At 37.0% G+C, this 22,380-nt stretch overlaps 1 protein-coding gene across 1 annotated transcript in view; it reads left to right on the top strand.

Annotated features, from left to right (window-relative positions):
- Positions 1-10,124: 10,124 nt before the first annotated feature.
- LOC129566859 (zinc finger protein 391) overlaps positions 10,125-22,380 on the top strand; it is a 28,630-nt gene continuing 16,374 nt past the window's right edge. Inside the window, exons 1-4 of the mRNA XM_055443153.1 lie at positions 10,125-11,383; positions 15,504-15,662; positions 21,242-21,546; positions 21,750-22,345. Of these exons, the coding sequence (XP_055299128.1) occupies positions 11,200-11,383; positions 15,504-15,662; positions 21,242-21,546; positions 21,750-22,345 (1,244 nt within the window). The 5' untranslated portion in view covers positions 10,125-11,199. The remainder of the gene's footprint in view (positions 11,384-15,503; positions 15,663-21,241; positions 21,547-21,749; positions 22,346-22,380) is intronic.

The raw sequence follows: 22,380 nt of genomic DNA, 5'->3' as shown, positions 1-22,380 counted from the left end.
TTGCACGGCTTTTATACCATTTTTCCAACAAGCACCTAATTGAATTTGGTGCATTTTGCATAGAAAATGAAAAATCGATTGCAAGCAACGGTCACATTGACGATATGTTTATCAGTTTTTGCGATTCACATGTTGTGGCGATAATCAGTTTTTATTAAATTTAGACCTTTTGGAACAGACATTGTTTTTTTTTTCTTACTGTGTGCTACATGCAAAGGGTGTCATATTCTCGAGTTACTTAAACGTGATGACCTTCGAATTTTGCACCGAATCCAACTTCGTGTACACTGTAAACGTGTATCGAATCCACATTCGTTAGTATTGTAATACGCAAATCAATAATTATTAATATGAAAACATAACGAAGAGAATCGGTCAACAACAAAACATACGCTTTAATTGGATTTGAGAAGAAAAAAAACATTATTCAGTTAGTAGATTTGCAGAAGACCAAAAAATGTAGAGAAAAAGAAACACAAAAGTGCAAGCTCATCAAGAGTAAAACGGAAAAAATATGTTTCCTTCTTTTTTGCGTCAATTTCGTAAGTCGACCAAACTACATGTTAACATTTGCTTTGAACCAAATGATAACCACTCGACGTATTGACCATTTTGTTATTCACTTGAGCTCAACGTGTCCACTGCTTTTGGAGTGAGCATGGACATGGACAACCAAGTATACAAGTGGAAAAGTACCTGAGAATAGTCGTTATCAAATCAGATTCTAACGGAAAAAAATAGGAACAAAGCACAAAACTATAAGAATTAACTGTTGTGATTTAAATCATTTGTTACAATTTCGAATTGTTAATATTCTTGATAGAGCTCATTCCAAAGAAAGCATTTGAAAAAAACTAATTTAAGTTCTATTTTTTTTCTTAAGTTTCACTTTTTTAATTCACGCTTCAAGTCGAATTAGAGCATTGTTCCATAGCTTTTTTTCTCTCCAAAGTGTTTCTTGGCGCTATAATTTGTCATTTTACTAATTAAACGAAAATAAAAACGTTCATTTCAGCAATTATCCCGAGCTGGTAGTGATATGTGATGACATCGCATGAGTCATTCGTTCAAGTTAAAAATGTGTGAGTGTGTGTAAATTGCAGTTAATCTATTCGTTTAAACGATTTCAATTTCGAAGTGAAGGAATTTCATTTGATTGAATTTAATTCATTTGTTTATTCCGAGGTTTACACCAAACACTCTTCATCCTCACCAATACTGTGTTTTGCATGAAACCTCAACATCTTGTCTCGAATTACGATTTTGTCACTTTCTCACTCTCTCTCTCTCTCTCTCTCTCTCTCTCTCTCTCTCGCTAAAATGACCAATATCGGTTTGTGTTGAGATAAAGTGATGCAAGACGACCACATAATTGATTGCAATTACACACAATTGAAACGAAAATCGTGAACGCTTCTGTTTGCATTTGAAGACTTGGTTGTATTTTATTAGTGGTGGGTGTTGGAAAATCATCGATGCGCATCAATCATATTTCAATCTTCGTGTGACTCACACATTATTGCTTTGTGGCTATCTAACAGCTTATGAATGGACTAATTCAATTTGAAATGAAACTCGTCATGAAACAATTGCAATAAAAAGAATAAAAGAATGCAATTTAGACAGAGAGCAATGAACAATGCGGCATTCATGGAGAGATTATTTCAAAAACCAATAAAAATGAGTAGAATTTGTGAGAACGAGACCATTGATTTAGATTTAAAAGCAAATAATCGCGGCGCCAACGCCAATTTAAATGACAATTTTTTTTAAATGTTTACATGTGATTTAAAATCCATTTATTGGCCGGCTTGTGTGGTTCACAAGCTTGAAATCAGTTTAATGAATGCGTCATTCCGTGCTTAATTTGTATATATGCTCAGACAACGGAAGCGGTTAATCAATGGAAAGTTTGCTTTTGATGCGGTTTTACCGCCGCGTGCTCAACGGCACACGTCTTCATTTACTTTTCAATCTATATCCCGTTAACAAGGCCTATTTAGACCTTGCCTCTGACTTTGCTACAGACCGAAGAGAGAAAATCCACTCGTTCAATGCGAGTCGTTCTTTGTTCGAGCGGGCTAAATCTAAAATTCCATTGTTAATATTGACACAAGCATTTGCTACCCCAATTGAACGACTGAATTTAAGTCGTCTATTTACCGGTACATTAAACTATACTTTGCTTCGAAGCCATTGTGAATATACTCAGTCAACTTCCAATGAAGGTAAACATAAAATGGATTTTATATTTCGACCGAGCGCAAAAAAGCAGTGGATTCATATTCAAAAATCATTCGAAATCAATTTGGTGCGATGTCAAAACTCTTCGAATCGTATTAGTATTCAAAGCCACTCTGGCATTTAAAGTTGGCAAAGAAAATAGATAAAGCGATTAAAAGTCGTGTCAATCCTTGTGGGAATCATTAGAAACAAAGCAATTGAATGAAATGGTTTTTGAGAAGCAATTTGCCTCAAGGAAAAAAAAAACCCAGCACAATAAAAATACGAAATTCAGAAACGGTAACAACCGAAAAAATCAGTTAAAGAGGCTGCAGTGGCGAAACAAGTGCTCAATATTTCGCAAGGATTATCACACATTTTCGAAAATTGCACGTCGGTTTCGAATATTTATTTCATTTTATTGTTATTTCTATTACGAGGTAGCATATTAACAATTTTGAATATGAAACGATTATTGCCGACAAAATAAAATGAAATGAATGCTACTGCATTTACATAATTTCAATGTGGTTTGGTGCCGACCAACGACTGTTTGGCAAAAAACGATTTCGAATGACATTGTGCGGCGGGCGAAGAAAAAATCGTAATCAAAACCAAGAGGAAGTAATCGCATTCGCAACCAGTTGCGGAAAATTGTAACCTTTAGTCGGTGGGCGTTGATGGAATCGGGATTGCGTTTTGACAATTACGTCGACCACACATTCTAATTAAAGGATTAAGGCAACCCGTTTTCGTTTCAACCAAAAACCAAGATGAAAAATCTCAATATTCTCATTATCATTTACAAATCGGGCCGAAAATCAACCCCTCGCAATTTACGATGCGGTCGTGTATATCAGAAGTCACATTAAAGGATTACATCAAGACAATTTCGAAACAAAATGTTACACAATTCGGTTTTTTTGCTCTGCTCTTCTCTACCGTGTACACAATGGAAATGCCATTGATTTCACCGCATTTGCAAAACCGATTGAAAAGTCTGTGCCAAAGTGGTTTTTTCTAGCCCGTATAATGATACGGTACGAAACGATTTCGTGGCCCAAGATTGTAATCATTGGAGAGAAAATTACAGACTTTCAATTTTGTGTCGATTTTTGCTTCATAAAAAAACTCTTTATTCCACAATACGTTTCAGTTTTTTTCTCCTCGGCATTCATCGAAACGAGTTTTCAAACTTCAAATTGTTACTGAATTTTGCACGAGATGCGAACAACTTTCCAGTGTGCACGGAGAGAGAGAGAGAGAGAGAGAGAGCGAAACATCAAAAGGATTTCGTAAAATTTGTCTACTTATTTAAACATAATCAAAGGCTGGATATAAATTCAAGATTCATGAATGATAATCGTTTTATTATTTACAATGCTAATGGTTTTGAATGGAATTTTTCCATTATCATTTTCGAGTACACCAAACGAAAGCCGTCTCGTTGTGTGCTGCGCTCAAAGGATTATTTCAAAATGCTTGCAAATTACGCCAGAAATTACAGGTTGATCATCTGCTATCATTGAAACTTGTGCTCGTATCGATTTTGCTGCTGGCGTTCGAAACTTTTCACATAAGATACGGCGCATCGTTACGTCAAAACTTTTGGATTTCATCCATTTTCAACGCAGCAATTCAATTCGATCAATTTCCAACCGAATGCCAATAAATCCAATTAAAACTGTCGATGCCGCAAATCAAATTAAATGTTACAAATGGAACAGTGGACACATATTCACCACGATCAATTTAGATTTATGGACCAATGCGCAACAATTGAAACAAATTCGGTCGGCTTCTTTGATTCCCATTCTGGAAAACCACAACCACTCATATACATAATTTTGTAATGAAATTAAGAGAAAAACGCTTGAAATTTAATTATTTTTTTCGGTAAATTTTTCGACATTGAAATTGAAACAAATACCCACGAAGTCGGTACGAGTGAATGCAGAGAAAAAGATAGTTTGAAACAAATAGGTCTATGTAAAGTAAATTGCACCCACATAAACAACAACCGATCAATTGGGCAAGTTATTGATTGCCACACGCACGCAATCAAATTCAACAAACTGTGAACCGCATGTGGACAACGATGGGCATTGCTCTCGAGCGTTTCAATTGACTCGGCTCGGCATGGCTTAGGCAACATTGTTTGGTTGGTTTAGTTAAGATTTGGGTTTCAAAACATGGAATTTTAATTGATTTTCTCAGTTTTGAGAGAAAAAAAAATGCAAAAACTTACGTGTCATTTCTGTATGGAACAAAGTAAGAAGAAACCATTTTTCACTCGTTCATTTTGCATAACCAACGATTCGTAAATTTATGGTAAGCAAATTGTACGTTTTTTTTTCTTCATTCTTTGGAGTTTTATTTGTTAATATTTTTGGATTTCTTTGTTCATCTGATCAAATTGCAATTTGAATAAGAATTGTTACTACGTTCAATTTTTATAGTCATTAATTATTACTTTGCGAGTGAATAAAAAGTGTGATTTTTTTCGAAGTGTGATACGAAAACATTGATGTCATCTTTTTTAATGAATTTTTTTCAGATTTTTTTTTATTTCTATTTTCTAAAATTCCATATTTTTGCAACCATCCAGGAATACAAAGACCTTGGATTGAGATTTAACAAAGATCTTCTCTGAGTCCTTCAAAATTGAAAAAGATATACTCAAATCACTCGAAAATTCCACCCTTTTCCACAATCGGTAGCGCAAATTCTCTTTGTATGGTGCGTTTTTGTGCAAACATAAATATTGATTTAGCCTTTGGTTCCGATCCGATCCGATGTATTGGATAATTGTGATTCAATTTACCGTATTATTAGCGTTTCTTTCATGTCACATTTCATCCGATTGTGGGCAATACTGCTATTAAGCTCGGTTACTGAGCTGTGTTGTGCATGGATCGTATGTGTTATATTTTGTGTGTATGTTTCCGTTCTTGATTACAGACTAATTTACGCCCTTCGTGTAAATAAACTGAAATTACCGAAAATAGGCGAAAAAAAAGTACGTTCATGTGCAAGCATATGTAGCGTCAATGTGTAATTCATTGAAATTCAGATAAAAATGAGCGAGTATTCACGATACAAATACACACGACTTTGTAGCAAGGTTGACATATGTTCTCTAATAAAAATTACATGATTCTTGCACATTGTTTCTCTGTCGTTCGTTAGTTTTTTTTCCGAATTTAACCCCTTGTTCAAATGAAGACATACATCACAGTGCGCCAAAGGACAAACACAAATATTGAGTTCATTGAATAATTAATGGGTGACCAAATGCACACACTCGGCCGAAAGACGAAAAAAACTGTGTGTGTCTATTTTACACAAATAGCGTTTAATTGGCGACATTCTAATCTGCCGTGGAATGACTTTTTTTCGGGTGACATTTGTTGCAATAGATAATAATGTTCAATCTTTGTTTCGCTTTTTATGTGATTTTCACATGAAATTCCACATGCTTGAATTGGTTACGTCGTAGGAAAAAAAATCGATCAAGTTGCTAGTGACGAGATTGCAAATGACTTCATCGAAAAATTTTAGGAAAAATTGAAGTAAACCGATATTTTTGCACACTTTTGAGCGCATCTGTTCCATTTTTGCCACTTAAAATTTTTCAGTTGATGATTTTGCAGAAAAAATGTCATCGTTCGATTGATTGATTCGCTACCGAAATTTTCGATCGGAGCTCATTCATCATAGTGCGAATTTTTTTTTTCCATGATCCCAATTATGAACGACAAGGATACGCAACCAAAATGACAAGGATACTCATTTGGTTAACTCAAGAGCACGATTGCTTTTTCACAGATTAAAATCTAAACGGAGAGCATAACGGAAATGGAAGTCTCTGAGGTGACATACCTGTATCATAGCACCGACAAACAAATGTAAATGAACAATAATTACATGACTCAAAAGGCGTAATTTTCCGTTTCATGCGACACAAAGAGACAGGAGCATTGTCGAGCAGCACACGGTTTACAGTATACAACAGTGTGACTGCACCTCAATTAACATATGGTGCGCGTAGTACAAATGAAGTGGTAACGCGTTAAATGAACCATCGTTTACCGGGACTATTCAAATGCGGCTTAAATCAGATATTCAAGATAAAGTGGAGGTATTTTTTTTCGTTCTCCGCTCGGTTCGTGTCTAATTCAAATGCAATCTATTTAGGTCGTCATTGTCCCTTGTTAATCTGTTACAAAAGACATCAGACAAACCCCATTTAATTGGTTTTCGTGTATTAACGCGATAAAATCAAGGTGGTACCACTTTCTGTCCGTAAAACAACACCACACAGTTCGGCTTTGACTTTTTTGTTTATCAATTTCCAATTTGTGCAATACAATTTAATTGAAAAGTGCATTGCGTGATCGACGCAGACGACTCTTTTGTACGCTCTTCTGCTGTTTTTTATACATTTTTTCGTGCAATTTTTCTGCAATTAAAGTCTTTTCGGGTGAATCATTTGGTTTGGTCGAAGATCATAACGGCCGATAAGATTGTTTACGTCGGTTTGGTCAAGGGTTTTCGACTGATATGAAGGCTTATTACGAAATGGAACCGTTTCGTGATATTCACTCAAGAAGAAGACACTCTTACCCATTATTTGAAGAAAACACAAATATTTTCACTTCTTGGAAGAGAAGACATAAACAAAACTACCCTCATTCGCCTCACTTTTCTATCTTATCTAATTAACGAGCAATAAATAATAAACCAAATTTTCACCTCGATTCCTCGATTGACAAACGAAAGAGTTCAAATGTCGTGTGACTCAAACTCAACCGTGAATTGGTTAATTGGTTATCTTCTCAGCAATTGTACAGATAGTTAATAGGTCAAAACATGAGTAAACGTAACCATTATTAACGAACAAAAAGAGGGCGCTTTTTTTTCTACTGAAGAAAATCGATCTGTAGTCATTTTCTCATCAAAAATGGAATAAAACAACAAAATGTGGTTCCAGGTTTTTTCTCTCTGTGTGTTATTTATTTAGTAATGAGGGTCGCTCATTCTGTCAATTTACACCGTTTGTAGAAACCGTGGGCACATCACCGCGTTATAAATATGAATGTGAATTCAATTCACATTGTACGGCTTCTGTGTGAATACGGGCTATGCTATTGTCTCTTTAGATCAATGAGAACACAAATATTGACAATTAGGATTAGAAATTGAATTTCAAATAAAAATAGAAAATTCAATGATTTTATGAAAATGGTCGAAAATGATTGTTTTTAATTCGAGGCAATTTCATGAAGTCAAAAGTTAATGAATTTATTACCCTTATCTATTCTGGAAATTTGGCGAATTATGAGGTAGAGTTTATGTAATATTTTTTACCATAATGTTTTTTGTTTTTTGTGAATCACTAACAATTTGATTGAACTGCATACAAAAATAGATCGAATAAGAAAAAGTGAAAGAAAAATTGGCGTCGAAATCTTTATTGTTATCATTTTGATTAGTATAATCACTTCAACGAACAGACTTTGATCGATTTAAATCATTTATTTATATGTTATGCACAATTTCAAAAAAGGTAAGTACTTTGGGTATTTTCCAGTCACAGAACACCGGATTGCTGTTTCATGTCGTGAGTATTTCAAGATAAATTTCTGCTCCGTTTCATAGCAGTAAGAAAATTGTAAATAAAAATCAAAATGGAATTTATCAACGAATTTCGAAAAAATAGAAACGAATTAGTCAAGTCAGAATAAAGTGTTTTATTTCATGAAAACATTGTTTTATTAAAAAAAAGAAGAAAATCTGCTCTAATTTCACATTTTCTCTCGTCAAGAACGAAATGCCACGTTCGACTCTTTTTCACTAATTACTCTAATCCCAAATTTGTCCACTTGAGTCATCGTGTATATTTGGTTGAATGTTCGGCTTCATTTTTTTTTCTCTGGTGCGTTTATAAAGTGTTTTTGTGATTTCCCGACAACGGCTAATGCTCAACAAATCTAAATGATCATAAATAAATTGGGAACGATAACAAAGCGATTTGAACGATAGCCTTGGGTAAGTGATTTTGTTGGATTCATGTGTGTGTCTCTGTGTGCTCACACGATCAAAGTGACAGTCGAAATGCGTACCAAAGAAAACCAACAACAAACAATGCGTTGTGTGTTATTCTCGCTTTTTTTGGCATTTCGTTTTTAACTTATCGCACATTTTATGGCCGAAATGAATTCAAATTGTTCTATTTGCTCAGTATAAATTGTATTTTCGTGATATCAATCAACAGTTCAAAATCATAAAAGATTATCGTTTGATTTCATCGCTATTTCTCTCGTCTGTTTTCGGTTCGTGGAATGAAATGTGACGATTTCTTCGAATTATCAGCGCCAAAAATCAATTATCATGATTGTTCGAAACTCATTCGCCATGATTAATTTGTTATCATTTCTGAGGTGTGCTGGTTTATCGCTGAAGTGAAATTGAAATCTGATTCCATGAGCCAATTGATTTCTCGTTGCCAATGTCAACTGGCGCAAAGGAAAAAAAGGTGGAAAAAAGAGCGGACGAAAACCGCAAAGGACAAAGTGAACTAGGCGAATGAGCGGTTAGGAAAAATTGTTGCCTTTTTGCCAAATGGTTGGTTTTTTCTCCTTCCGGTGCGAGAGAAAGAGAAATGCCAACGTTGCCATCGCTACCATTATCCGGTGTGTGTACACAATCACCAAAATCTCCTGAACTCGTTGATTTAGCCGATAGCCTGACAAAAACTCTCTCTTGAAAAAAAAGGAGTAGAAAAGCAACAAAAAAAAAGCAGCACCAGCCAGCAGTCAGCGTCGTCGAGTAAACAAAACCAAAAATCCTCTCCTCTTTTTTTTCTCGCATGTTGGTCGTCAATCCATATACGCACTTATAGAGGAGCATATGTGTGGCGAACATATTGCTTCGACTTCGCCAGATTCTTGTTGTGATTGTTGGAGTGTGGGCGAGCGCACACACACAAGAGTCAGAAGAAAAAAACGAGGAAGAATATCAGTGGAAAAAATGCTTAATCTCGTTGCCAGTCTATCGTGATAAGTTTTCGTAGTACATTGTGAGCCGCGAGAAGAGAAGAGCACAGTACATCCATCCGTGTCGTGCAGCGTGATTCGGATATATGAAACCCCTATCTCGTTTCAAATAGGTCTGTACATGAGCACACTTAAATGCGAATCAAACCATTACAAGCGGAAATATGCCAATCCATGCGACTGACGCAGAACGCGCTCCGTTTTTAGATTTTGTTTCTCTTGGCTTTTTTGTGTCGCGCGCAAATGCAAACCATCGAAGAATTCGGAGAGAAAGAGAGAAAGGGAAAAAAGCAACACCGACCCAACAACACATAACAGATTATTCCACTCTCGCTCTCTTTACAAACAACCTGATTTTTCGCGTTGATCCTGCCGCTGTATTGCACTGGTGGTACACACGATACAAGCGAGCAAAGGAGAGCGACAGAATTCAGCAAGTTTTACACAGCGCGCACAACAGCACAACGGACCGCCTACAAAATGGCTTCAATGCGAGACGAGAGTGGGAATCACTGTTCTCCGTATACACGATTCAAACAATATCACGGGGCCGGGCATAGCCTCCGATGCATGTGTATGCGTGCGTATCTGTGTCGGTATATGCGTACAGTATGAAATCAGAAATCTCTTCGTGTGTTTTGATAAAACCGAAAACGCGATAAGCTAAAAAAGCATACATATGGTCTGTGTGTCTGTGCGCGCGCTCCTCTCTATTCACTGCCATGTCATTGTGTATGAGTTGTCACCGATTGTTGTGTATGATCTATGGGTCGTCGCGCGTAAACAACAACAACTACGATTCACACACGCTCTTTCGACTCTCGCTCATTCGGTATAGCAATCATTTTCGATTGTAGCCCGGCTGAATCGGTTGTGTTTTGTTAATTGTGGCATTGATCGTCAATCGTCGACGAAACGGAAGTTTCATTACAGCTCATTCACATCGGCCACGGCATTCGACTTTGATACAACGATTCCTTTTCGCTCTCTCTCCACTTCGAACTAACGGAACGAAATCAACAAGGCGACGATTTTTGTTATTCTTCGAGTTGAGCTGCTCTCTCTCTCGGACACCAAACATACCTAGAGACAAACAGTCTGAAAGCAGCAGCGTTTTTTGTTTTGTTCCTGTGAATGTGTATTTCCAACTCGCTCCAACTCCTGCAGTTGTGTGTAGTAGAACGCAAAAAATTTCAATATGTGTCTGTGAGTTGTTTGAGAATCGGTAGTTAAAAGTGGTTTGACGCTGATATTGCCAATGCACAACCATATTTTTTTCCTTCGATCTCTCTCTCTCTCTCTCTCTCTCTGACCATGATTTATTGTTATTCTTTTTTTGCCGTTCGCGTTAAGCTAAACGTTTCTTAAACTGGTATTAACTCTTTCTGATCAAAAAGCGCTCGTCGACCGTGCTTCGTAATCAGTTGTTATCGGAATTTCGTGTAGTGATAGTCGCGATTTGACTCACCAAAAACCAAAGAACATTTTTGTTTTGTTTTTTTTTTTCATTCCGAATTGCTTGTGTGAAAGCGACAGTGGTTTTAATCTGATTCAGTCCATTTAAGCAACGAGGATTTTTAACGGGATTTTTCGACGTTTTTTCTTTCGTTCGGAGAATTTTGAAATGTGTTGAAAAATGAGAATTAGTGATAAAATTATTGGAGTTTTGTGATCATCTTTTTTTGAGAAAAATGATAAAAGTGCATTAAAAAACATTAAATTGAATTATTTTCAAATTGAACAATTGAATTTAAAAAAAAATTGGATGAAAATAATTCGTCGCAAAAACAATTGTGATAAAAAGACAACCTATAAATTAAAAACCTGATCGAATCAAAATAAACGATTTTTGAAGAAAATTTTCACAATAAGAGAAACAATAACATTGAACCAAAGATTTAAACCAAAGAAAAACGAAATGGATGTGTCTACAATGAAAGCATCACAACTACCGTTGGATTTTAGTTTGAATGTAAAAGCGGATGGTTTAACCAATCTCAATATTCAAGTGAAAACAGCCGAAAACGGAGCAAGCATGTTAATATCACCAGATAAAAGTCAGCATTCCGCATTCAAAGTGGTGACACCGAAGCATGCCGACGGTAAGTCAAAATGTGGTGAAGGTTTTTTTTTTCTGAGTCTGTTTTGAACGATTTTGTTTTTCCTTTTTTGGAGGAAATCTTTAGATTTTTCTGTTGCTTTACTCATAAAATCGCATCTTTTTCATCAAATTTTTGGAAAATAAAAGAAAAGTTGATGAAAAAGAAGAAAAAGTAACTGATGAACAATTTACTTTTTCCATATGAAATGTCTCTTCCCGTGATAGATCCACTCAAGTTTATGCATAACATTCAGGCAAGCAATTCAAGCAATGCAAGTAATTTGTATGCCATAAGAATGGCTATTCCAACTGTTAACTATAATAGAACTAGTTCACATGCATCAACTCCGTCGACTATGTCTTCATATAGGCAAAATTGAAATGATGAATCGGTTGAATCGTCCGAAACATTTATGTTAAATAGTCTGAAGCAAACTCAGTCACAGCTTGTGATTAAAACTGAAATTTTTTCCGCATCTTCTTCGGCGAAATGTTGTCACATGGTTTTTCCCAATGACATTTAAAATAGTGCAGCGCCGAGGCAACTGTTCTGGTGAACACATGTCACATTTATGATCGTCAACTCTTTTTTCTCCATATTCCAACATACAAACTACTGAAATGTTTTTCACATAGAATTATGGAATGTGGACGGTTTTTTCCTTAAAAAAAATAATCTTAAACGCAAATGCGCGACAAACAGATTCATTATACGAACTTTTTTGCGCGAGTGCTTAGTCTTTGTTTTTTTTTCTTCTAAATATGTTCGCCCTTTAGCGTACAATTAATTTTAATCAGTTTAAGAAAAACGAAATCATGTTGTTTCGTGTTGCGAAATGATAACTCACGAGAAAAATGGCATTTGGACGAGATTTATGTTTGTTGATGCTGCATTTTATGGTTATGCGTCGTTTTCTGCACGATTTATGAGTGATTTTCTGGCATCGAGATTCGTTTTGCCGCCGCTCGATTGTTGCATTCCATACAAGTGATGAATATTTGATTGCGTTTCTCACGTTTGTTCAAGCAAATAAAATCGCGTTTCCATCTGGATTTTTGTGCAAGGATATGAATGCTACGCCAAATTGGCGTTTCAACGCAAATTCCACGTCCCGATTTCTGTTTTCAGCCAAACACTTAAAGGCATACTCTGTAGATCGAAACCATATCAAGGTTTCATTAAGAGGCTTCGAAAAGCTTCAGTGAGAAGAAAAAACAGTTTGAGTTTGCGTGTATTGAGGAGATTTGCGTCACATTTCATTGATGATAAATGCCAAGTGGCGATTGCCTTGATTCGATCAGGATTTCGCCGGAAATGGATGTTATCATCGACGGAAAAAAGTTCACCAGCAAATCCACCCAGCAATTAAACGCTTCATAATTATCTAATGCGTCACATTCAATTCCGTTTATTACATTTCAACGGAATTAGACAGCGTCGACGGTCGTCGTCGTCGTCATTTGGTCGATGTGTTTTTGTTTGCAAATTTCATGGGATAAAACTGACATATATTTACATATTGTTGAAGAGTAAGCGAAGCCGAAGCAAAAAAAACGCATTCAAAAGCCATTAAACAGCGGAAAAATAACATGCAAAGCGCCTGTTTGGCACTTAATGACTGCAATATTTCAACACATTCGTTTGTTCGCCAGATTCATTTTGCTCTTTAATAACACTCAACTCCTCTCTTTCTCTCACTCAATTGCATCGAAAAAAGGGAATCCGAAGACAAAAAAAAAACGTGCTCCAGTTTTTGTCGTAAAATCATTGCCATGAAAAGGCTTTGCAAAGTAAATACACAACAATTTTTACACAAATAATTTGTCCTATATTCGAGAAATGCAGAGAGAAAAAAATATCTAACCATCGAGTAATCCGTTCGCTGTGTACCATATGGTATGCATTTAATTATTCGTTCGAGCCCAGCGCGATTCCGTCGAGCATATCGCTCCCCATTCAGTTGACGCTTCATGTATCAATTCGTTTTGATGACACTAGATTGAAACTAGACGAGTTGAATGGGGAAAAAAATCGACAACTTCTTTCATAATCAACAACATCGTCGTCGTAGTCATCGAATTGGATTACATGTGTTTGTCCTCAATAGTGATGGATTTATGATTTCAATTAGATGAACATTTGACCACATGGTAATAATCCCAATAATTATTTTTTACTGTTTTTTTTTTCGATTAATGAAGACGCAAGTAGTGACTGCACTGTGTCTCTCTCTCTCTCTCCCGAAAGAAAAGGGGGAACCGTTTGCATATATCAAACGATGCGTGTATGTCGCTGTGATGCAAAGTGTCTCGGTTTTTTTCTTCTCAATTGAAGTTGAATTCTATCCGGCCAACAGTGAAATAAAACTCTTCTATTATCCTACGCAATCATGATTCACCTACGCAAACAATTGTATCGAACGGTGCACGACGGATGACTAACGATGCAGCCTATCCAAAAACGAAAAAACCTCACTAAATGCCATCAATCTGACTGTCTCCGCACAATAAGATGTGCGTTCGCGCTTTAGCTCACACAAGAAATTTAATCATTTTATTATTGTTCCAATTGAAATAATTTACGGGCTAGTTAAATCAGTACAAGTTGCCGAAACCATGGAAAAATTAATGTGATCATCTAAAAGAATGACCGCCCGATCTGCGCACAGCCGAGAGAAATGAACATTGTTGCAGAATATTTTCGCTCATTCGCTGTCGGACGCAAGAGCCTTTGCCATCAGTTGTGAAGGCAAGCAGAGCAGAAATAAACAGCAGAAGAAAAATATTGTTTTTAATTGACGCAAAATATCTTTTGAATGAATATTAAAATAAGCGTACGCATTTAAGGGTTAGAATTTTTCATTACGCTACATTCAAGTGTGGATTTTTTTTCATCTTGCTTTATAAGCGAAGCGGAGGAAAAAAAGAGAGAACACAACCAAGCATTGCGTATTATTACCCTCGCGTTGATTTCCAACTCGAAATGATTGTAGCGCTCACAATCAGATAAATAAATTACAATAAATTAAAATTGTCCGCGCTGACAGACACACATACACATGCTCGCCTGCAAAGGAATGAAGTTCCTTTCCAAAGATTTTATTACTTTCGAATGTCCGAATGAAAATTAATGGCAAGAGATAATAATGATGCCAGCATTTCAACGTATGGTCGGTCGCCTTCTTCTGTTTTATCCACTCTCCATAATTTTTGTACAGTCTTTCTCTCTCTCTCAGCCTCGGCGATTCACGAATTAAAAATGAACAGAAAAAAACGGTATACCAGAAGTTACAATGGAAAATTAAAGCATTTTTTTCCTTGTCTGGCTCTTTCACTCTGTCTATCGCACGCGCGCGCGCGCGTTCAGTTCCATCAATTTCTATGAATAATAAAGGCGCGTATATCGTGATGATTTTACAGTTTTTCATTTTGAAATCACTCGTTTCGCTTCATTTAAAGCAATTAAATCAAGAATGTTTTGTAATTAGAATTATTGGTGTTGACTTTGGTGGTTGCGCAGTTGTTGTTGTGTGTGTGCTCTGCGCTTGCACACCATCGTTGATATTGTTTCGTTCATTGTTTTAACCGTTGTTGTATTGTCATTGTCATCGCTAGCGTGCACTCACACGCATGAGATTGTTTCATCGTTAGAAGGATCTTAATTCCCTTTCATCTAGCCTCAACACAGACGAAAAACTATTCATTTAAAAAAAAACATTCAATGGATAGTATCCATATTTTGAATGGTTCAATATGATGGGTCAACATGACCAGAATATTTTTTCCCAATGCTTTCAACTAATTTTATTATACCCAGTCAGCGATTCGATGTTTGCGCCGCAAGCTCGAATCGCAAGTTCAAACACACATACACGCTGGCTGACTGATGGGTTTCGTTTTTTCTTAATTAAAACAAATTAAAATCGAGCGAAAGAAATAACATAATTTAAGTGAATTGGCAACGAAACACGCAATCTTAAATTGTAACATTCGTCTGAAACGCGTATATCCGTTCAAATCAATTGAAAGCAGACAATGATTTCTCTCAGATTTTTTCCTTTGTTAATCTTGCAATTTGATTTTAACGGCTTTTTTCTTCTCTCGTTTCTTTTTTTCTGTAGGAGCACGAAATGGTTTGTTTCCATTCCCGTTAAACAGTGAATTTATTAACAACTATCGTCGATTGTACGGTCCAGTTCAGTTAACATCAATCATGAATGGCAACGATTTGTCAAAATCACCACATCGACGATCGCCCGTTGACTCAAAACGACTCAAAGGTAAATCAAATCACAAACGTTTTTTTCCCCGTTTTTTTCTCGCTTGAATTGTTCAATGTTACACTGGAGTGCGTTATTTTGTTTCAATTCCAACGACAAATATTGTGTGTGTGTGTCTATTATCACGTAATTTACAATGCAGATATGGTTTGTTTTATGGCATGCATTAGTACACCAGATAAAAAAGCATAACAACGAATATTATAAATCTGCGTTCGAAGAAGAGAAGAAAAAAACAACAGCCCAAGCGCGTTTTTATTGAAATCAAATCGATGATTTGTTTGTGTGATAACGGCTGATTAAACTTTTCGCATGTTCAATCGGTCGAAGTGCGATCATATTCTTCAATCGTCGACCGAGGGGCAAAAGAAGAGAAAACGAACAGCCCATCATAATACTTCACAATGCGATAAATATGTTTTTGAAAAAAAAGAAGAAGGAATTTTCGTGATTTAATCTTTTGGTAGTCTTTTGTTGATATCGCTATCGATCGTTCATCTAATAAGTATTTCCATTCATTGAATTTAATCACTGGCCGCCGTATCTAAAGTGCCCACCGCAATAAATCTCTTTCCGATATCGATCCATTTATTGTAAATCATAGCGCAAAATACAGGCAAAATTAATAAATAAACTCAACTGATTTGTTTGTGTTTCCGTTAAGCTTCAGGCATTTGATTTTTTCGATTCGTTCGTTCGTTTTTTCTTATGACGCTCAATCGTCGTTTGTTCGGCCAGGATTGAAGTGTTTGTTTTTTTGACTCGATGTTGGTTGCGTAATGCACAGATGAAAAGAAAAAAAAAACATATGTAGTGACTATTGATTGTGATCTATGAACCCGCACAAACCAAAGGTGATCACAACCAATTATGCATGACAAGCGATCACAATTTCTGGTCTCCCTTCATAACAGCCAACGAAATTTAGTGACTTTTCACACGCAATGCGCCCACAGGATTTCACATTGACACATATGGAAATGAGTACAAATTTTTGGTCGTCAATTGACGAAATGTTATACATGCCTTATGCAAACAATATGGTATCGATCATAAAAATCTAACACATTTCGGGCACAACAAATGAGGAAGAATTGCGTTTGGTTTTATTTGAGCATTGAGGCGCATTTGCCGCTCGAAGCCCATACAACAACGGCATACGCATGCCATGGCACAGCCATAAATCATATCCAATAGCCGCATATGTATGTACTCAAACCCAATCGCCCGTGTGCGACCATGATAAGATTCCATTTTCAATGGTAATACCGAACTGAGTATGGCTCTGTTCCCAATATCTGTTGTCCTTTGCACAACTCTTGCGTCCGATTTTCAATCATTTTATTTGATTTAAGTTACGATCTTCATAAAACCTCCAGGCGAGAGAGTGAGAAAAAAAAGGTGTTGAAAAAAGAGGCGAACGGAGAACATGTGATAAGAATAGTCTTTTATTGCTGCAGATCAAACGGTTCTACACACACACACCGATTGATTAAATGCGTAAATCGAAAAGAATTTTTACCGATTTGAAAAAAAAACGCGTTTTTGTTCGGCAAAGAAAAAAAGACGATGACAACGCAATGGAATCGGCTTTATTTCATTCGGTTTAATGATTTCATAATTTGATATAATTATCTCTCTCTTGGATTTTGATCAGGTTTATGATGATGAATTGATATTGAATCCCTGGCCGTTGCGGAGCGCCCGATTGAAATTGTGCGCGTTCCAATAAAATTGCGAACGAGTGCGCGCCTTCACTCCAAATTCCGATGAGAATTTTTAATCGAAAAGCAAACGATGTCGTCCAAAGCAAATTAAACACACATTGATTAATGGAAGGTTTGCTTTTTCCGTGGCAGCGAGACAGAAAGCAGGAAAAAAAAACGCGAACCACTTCTATGAAAATGGAATGTGATTTTTATGAAATTGACATTTCCACATAGTTTGTTGCTGGTTCTGGTGAGCATACAGTGTATGTTTTGTCGCTCGCTCGCTCACGCGCAACACACAATCGGCACACAATGAATTAGTTATTATTTGCGAAAACACTAGAGACAAGTGGTTGAGTTGACATTCAGTTCAGCAAATCGCAAATAGGCTTTCCATAAATATTTTAGAGGTCTTTATTGAAAAAAAAGCCGCCGTTTATTATGGGCTAATAAAAATCAAACGGACCAAATGTTTGCCATGCGCTCTCTATAAATATCAAATGATTCGATATGGTGTGTAACGGAAACGGCGCGTACATATTGAATTGAACTGTTTGTGTCCGGTCTAATCGAAGAGCAACGAGATGACAACGCGAACGAATAAAGTGTAATCAGATCAATTTGATTGGATTCATCCGGTCAGGCGTCTTGTGTGGCAAATCGCAGAGGAAATAAATAATAAAATCGAATAAAACCACAACCACACAAACTGAATGACTTATCAATCAAAATAAAAATCGATTCCGTTGCTTGATGCCATGGCAAAATTGCAATTGATGCGGATTGCGACAATTCCCTGTCTTCTGTCCTCCCGAATCATTTCAAAGACGAGAAATCATTTAATCGGCTTGTTTTGTTAACTATTCTTGTGAGTTTTAATGCGATTCATCATCAACAGATTCTCTATTACTCTCTCTCTCTCTCGCTCTTTCTCTTTCTCTCGCTCTCTTTCTACTGTCTCCTGTCTCCTGTCTGTTTCGTTCTTCGTCTGGCGAAGGAAAAAAATCAATTTCCTTAGCTTAATCAATTCTACTGTTTTCATGGTGCACTTTTGCTTTCAGCAAGAGCTGGCCACTTGTAAAAATCTGGAGAGAATTTTCAACGAACAGATCGTCGATTAATCTTCTTCATCTGTTGTGTGTGTGTGTGTTGCGACGAAATGACAAATGGTGAATCCATACACAAAGAAAAACATTCGTTCAACTAAAACAGGTGCAGTAGAAAAACAAGTTGGACCATAAAATAATAATAATGAAAATTGAAAAAGAGAGCAATCATTTTTTTTTCTTTCACTGCTCTTTGTACGTGCAACCCCAATTGCTCGCGCTCTGCATTGAACATTTGATCAATTTTTCGCTAGCTACCAAGGTCCATGCACATTAACACACATACACAACTCCGACAATTCGGATGCTTGCAATTCCAATTCAATTGTCTCTGTCGCAATGATGTTTCCCTTCACGTTTTCTCTTGGCTACACCACGGAAATCGCTGTAATTGAGAGCGTTTTGTTCAACAAAAAGGCAACCAATATGTTATAAATCTGCTATACAATTGAAATTTACCCACCATGATATTTGATGTAGTATATTCCAGCCCGATTTGCTCTCTGTACAAAACCCGTACAACGACGTCTCTATATATCCCATTCAAACTGCGGAAAACATTTAGCGCGCCCATTCAAAATGATGCGGATGTTTTTCAAACATTCTTCAATTTTCAACGCGCTGCATGTTGATAGTGTGAATTGGTTTGGGTTCACCCTCTTGTTTAGTTTACTTTTACACGCTTCGTGCGCCTCACTCATTCACTCATTGATGTTGGTTTTCTATTGAGTGATTTCGGGTGAATGGAATATTCATTCGGCCGGATTGTTATTATTTAGGGGTCGCATTTTTTCCCTTGTTGTTACTGCTGCTGCTGCTGCTGCTCACACACTCAGTGAACACGGTAATAATAATAACGACACAATCGAACCCAAAATGAGAGCAACCAGAGAGTGAGAGAGAGAGAGTGAACACTGAACAGTTACAATCATGATTATTATTATAATCCGTAGGGATGTTTGTTTTGATTATTTGCGCTGTTTGAATATTTCATTCACAGGTTCACCATTTGGACTCACACAACGACACATTTTTCCGTGTATTTTTCACCTCTTTTTTTTTGCTTGGCTGTTGCATTTCATCTAATTTTTTAATCACAGTTTTCATGTTGGAATGTGGACGTTCTTTTTATCGCTCGATTTTTGTGAAATTAAAATTTGTTTGCAAAACTGAACAACTATGAAAAAACATATTGGTTTTTACATGGCGAAAAACTCCTTTAGACTAACAAAAACTCTTTTCGACACGACACGAACAGGAAAAAAAACGGTTCTGTTACGTGAACGTAAATCAGTCGTATCGTTTCTGTAATAAAGCAGATACGAGCAAATATTTAAACAGGCTTTTTTAGTGTTTGCAAACAAGACACAGAGCGAGAGAGTGGAAAAAAACCTCGTCCGTCAAAGGGTTTTTTTTTACAATGTCGACCGATTTACATGGGTACTTCGGGTGGATTGTGGCCGAAATGGCGACGATTCGCATGTTCACCTTTGTTTGCACATCGATTTTGGTTTTCTTTGTTTAAGCGATCTGTGTGGTTGGCATTAACTACATAACCTAGAGTTAGTTGATTTATGCGATAACATCGCTCTGAAATGCTATAAAAATCAAGCATTATAAAATCATACACACCAAATCACTACCAGGTAGATAGAGAATGTGTGTGTGTTGGTTGCAGTCGATATGCATGCGATACAAGAATAAAATACACATATTTAACCAAATGGTATTTTGAAGCGATTTTATGATGACGACGATGACAACGAGCACGCGAATGCCGATATAATTCCATGTGCAACGATTGTTAATAACAATGGACACCGAGTTAGAAATTATCATAACCGCAAAATACATAAAACCAAACTCGCTTTGTCTTTGATTGTATTTTAGTGCTTGGCAAACATACGACTTTTTTTTCCAACGTTGTTAGGCAAAATATTTTGATTTTCCGCGCAATTATTGCGGGGCAAAAATCAATATCAACGACTTTGTCTCGAGCCAATGTTGAAGTTGGAATGGATTTGTATGTCTCAGCGACGGCAATGGCAAATGAAATTGATTCAATGATAACGAAAATGCTTCGATAATCCTGACGGATCCAAATATGATTAATTGATTATGTGGCTCAAAGAAACATATTGTCAAGGCTCGATAGGCAGTCAGTGCTGACTTTGTCAATAGAAAATCGTCGTCGGCCGCAATAACAAATCTATTAAAAATTTATTATGTATTCAGAGCAGCAGTTGCGAAAGAAATGTGTATAGTCAGATAATTACACAGAGCATATTATTCAATGATTTGATACGCATCCTGATTTTGGCTACAGCACAACCTCACACAATGATGACAATCAGTCAATTCATTTGAACTGTATTCGGCTCTTTGTGTTGCCGTTGTTGGGCCCGTTTGTGCTGCCGCTGCTGCTACTGCCGCTGCATGGTTTGATGAAGCGGAAAGTTGAAGCGATTTCATCAACGAAGGGTTATCTGGGGCAATATTGAATTTGATTCCCTTTTAACAAAAGGCGTAATAAATTAACCGTGTCGTCATCACACATACACTCACACACTCACACAATGAGAGACAAAACGTGTAATATTTCGTTGTCGGCCCAACGAGGGATAACATTTAATTTAATTCGTATTTAATATTTATAGCCTGAAATAATTAACGCCCAAATCAATATTTTATTAGGCATTTTCGCATTATCATCTCGAGTAAATCATTAATCATGAATTTTGGCGTTTGTTTCGTTTTTCGACAGAACAACTTAATTTCAGTATAAGCCGTTTGGTGAAGGGTCCCGATTCCGACGAAGAAGACAACAATAACACCTACGAGCAACGGAATCATCAACGAACACAAGGGACAAATGGAAAAGTCACACCACATTCAGAGGTTGAATCCAGTTGCAAAGATTCATGTACAAAGTCTCGATCACGCAGCTCGTCTCGGTCACGCTCTCGATCGCCAGCCAGATCATGTTCAGTTTCACCCGAATTAGAGGTGGATTCACCGCCACCGCCATTGAGAATGAACGAATCACCAACGAATACGAATATTTTTCATGTGAGTCTCTTTTCGTTTTGGCGAATTGATTTTCTCTTCTATTTCGATCGGAACATCTGGTGTTCGAGTATTTTATTTGAAACTAAATTTCATTCCATTTTTGTCTGTGTCATCATCTTGATTCTAAAATTTAGAGTCAAAACAACAAATAACTGCAACAACTAATAAATCTTCTGAATTTCTCTTTTTTGTCTCTCAAGCAGAATGTTGTCAAGAAATCGGAAACGTTTTCGATGTCGGCACTGTTGAGAGAAGATGGCCCGCGAGCACCGGCAAAATCGCCTCTCAGTTCAAATATGGCATTTGATGCATTCCGAACAACCGCTTCAGCAAACTACCCGCCAATTTATGATCAAAATATGCTACACCATCGGCCCCTCTTTCACACATTCCCATGGTTGGCTGCAGTTGCTTTCCATCAAGGTCAACAGCCGAATGCGCCAAGCGCTGCCGGTGCTTATGGGCCCATTGGACACGAAGATTTACTACGATTTCGTAATCTTGTATCACAAACATCAACATCGTCAGCGGCTGGATTACAAGGATCAAATGCAGCCGCTGCTGCACATTTAAACTTTGCCCAACAGCATCATTTACACCATCATCACCATCATTTATTTATGCGACCCGGCATACCATCGCTGGGCGACGTTTATTCCTGCGTCAAATGCGAAAAGATGTTCTCCACACCACACGGCTTAGAAGTACATTCACGACGATCGCACAACGGTAAACGACCATTCGCCTGCGAACTCTGCAATAAAACATTCGGCCACGAAGTCAGTCTGAGCCAACATAGGTACGTTCCAATTAATGATTTTCTTTTCCTTTGAT

The sequence above is a fragment of the Sitodiplosis mosellana genome, unplaced genomic scaffold (genome assembly GCF_009176505.1).
Source record: "Sitodiplosis mosellana isolate CC-2019 unplaced genomic scaffold, AAFC_SMos_1.0 Smas_scaffold_5, whole genome shotgun sequence".
Classification (NCBI taxonomy): domain Eukaryota; kingdom Metazoa; phylum Arthropoda; class Insecta; order Diptera; family Cecidomyiidae; genus Sitodiplosis; species Sitodiplosis mosellana.
This window is presented reverse-complemented; position numbering and strand designations above follow the sequence as displayed.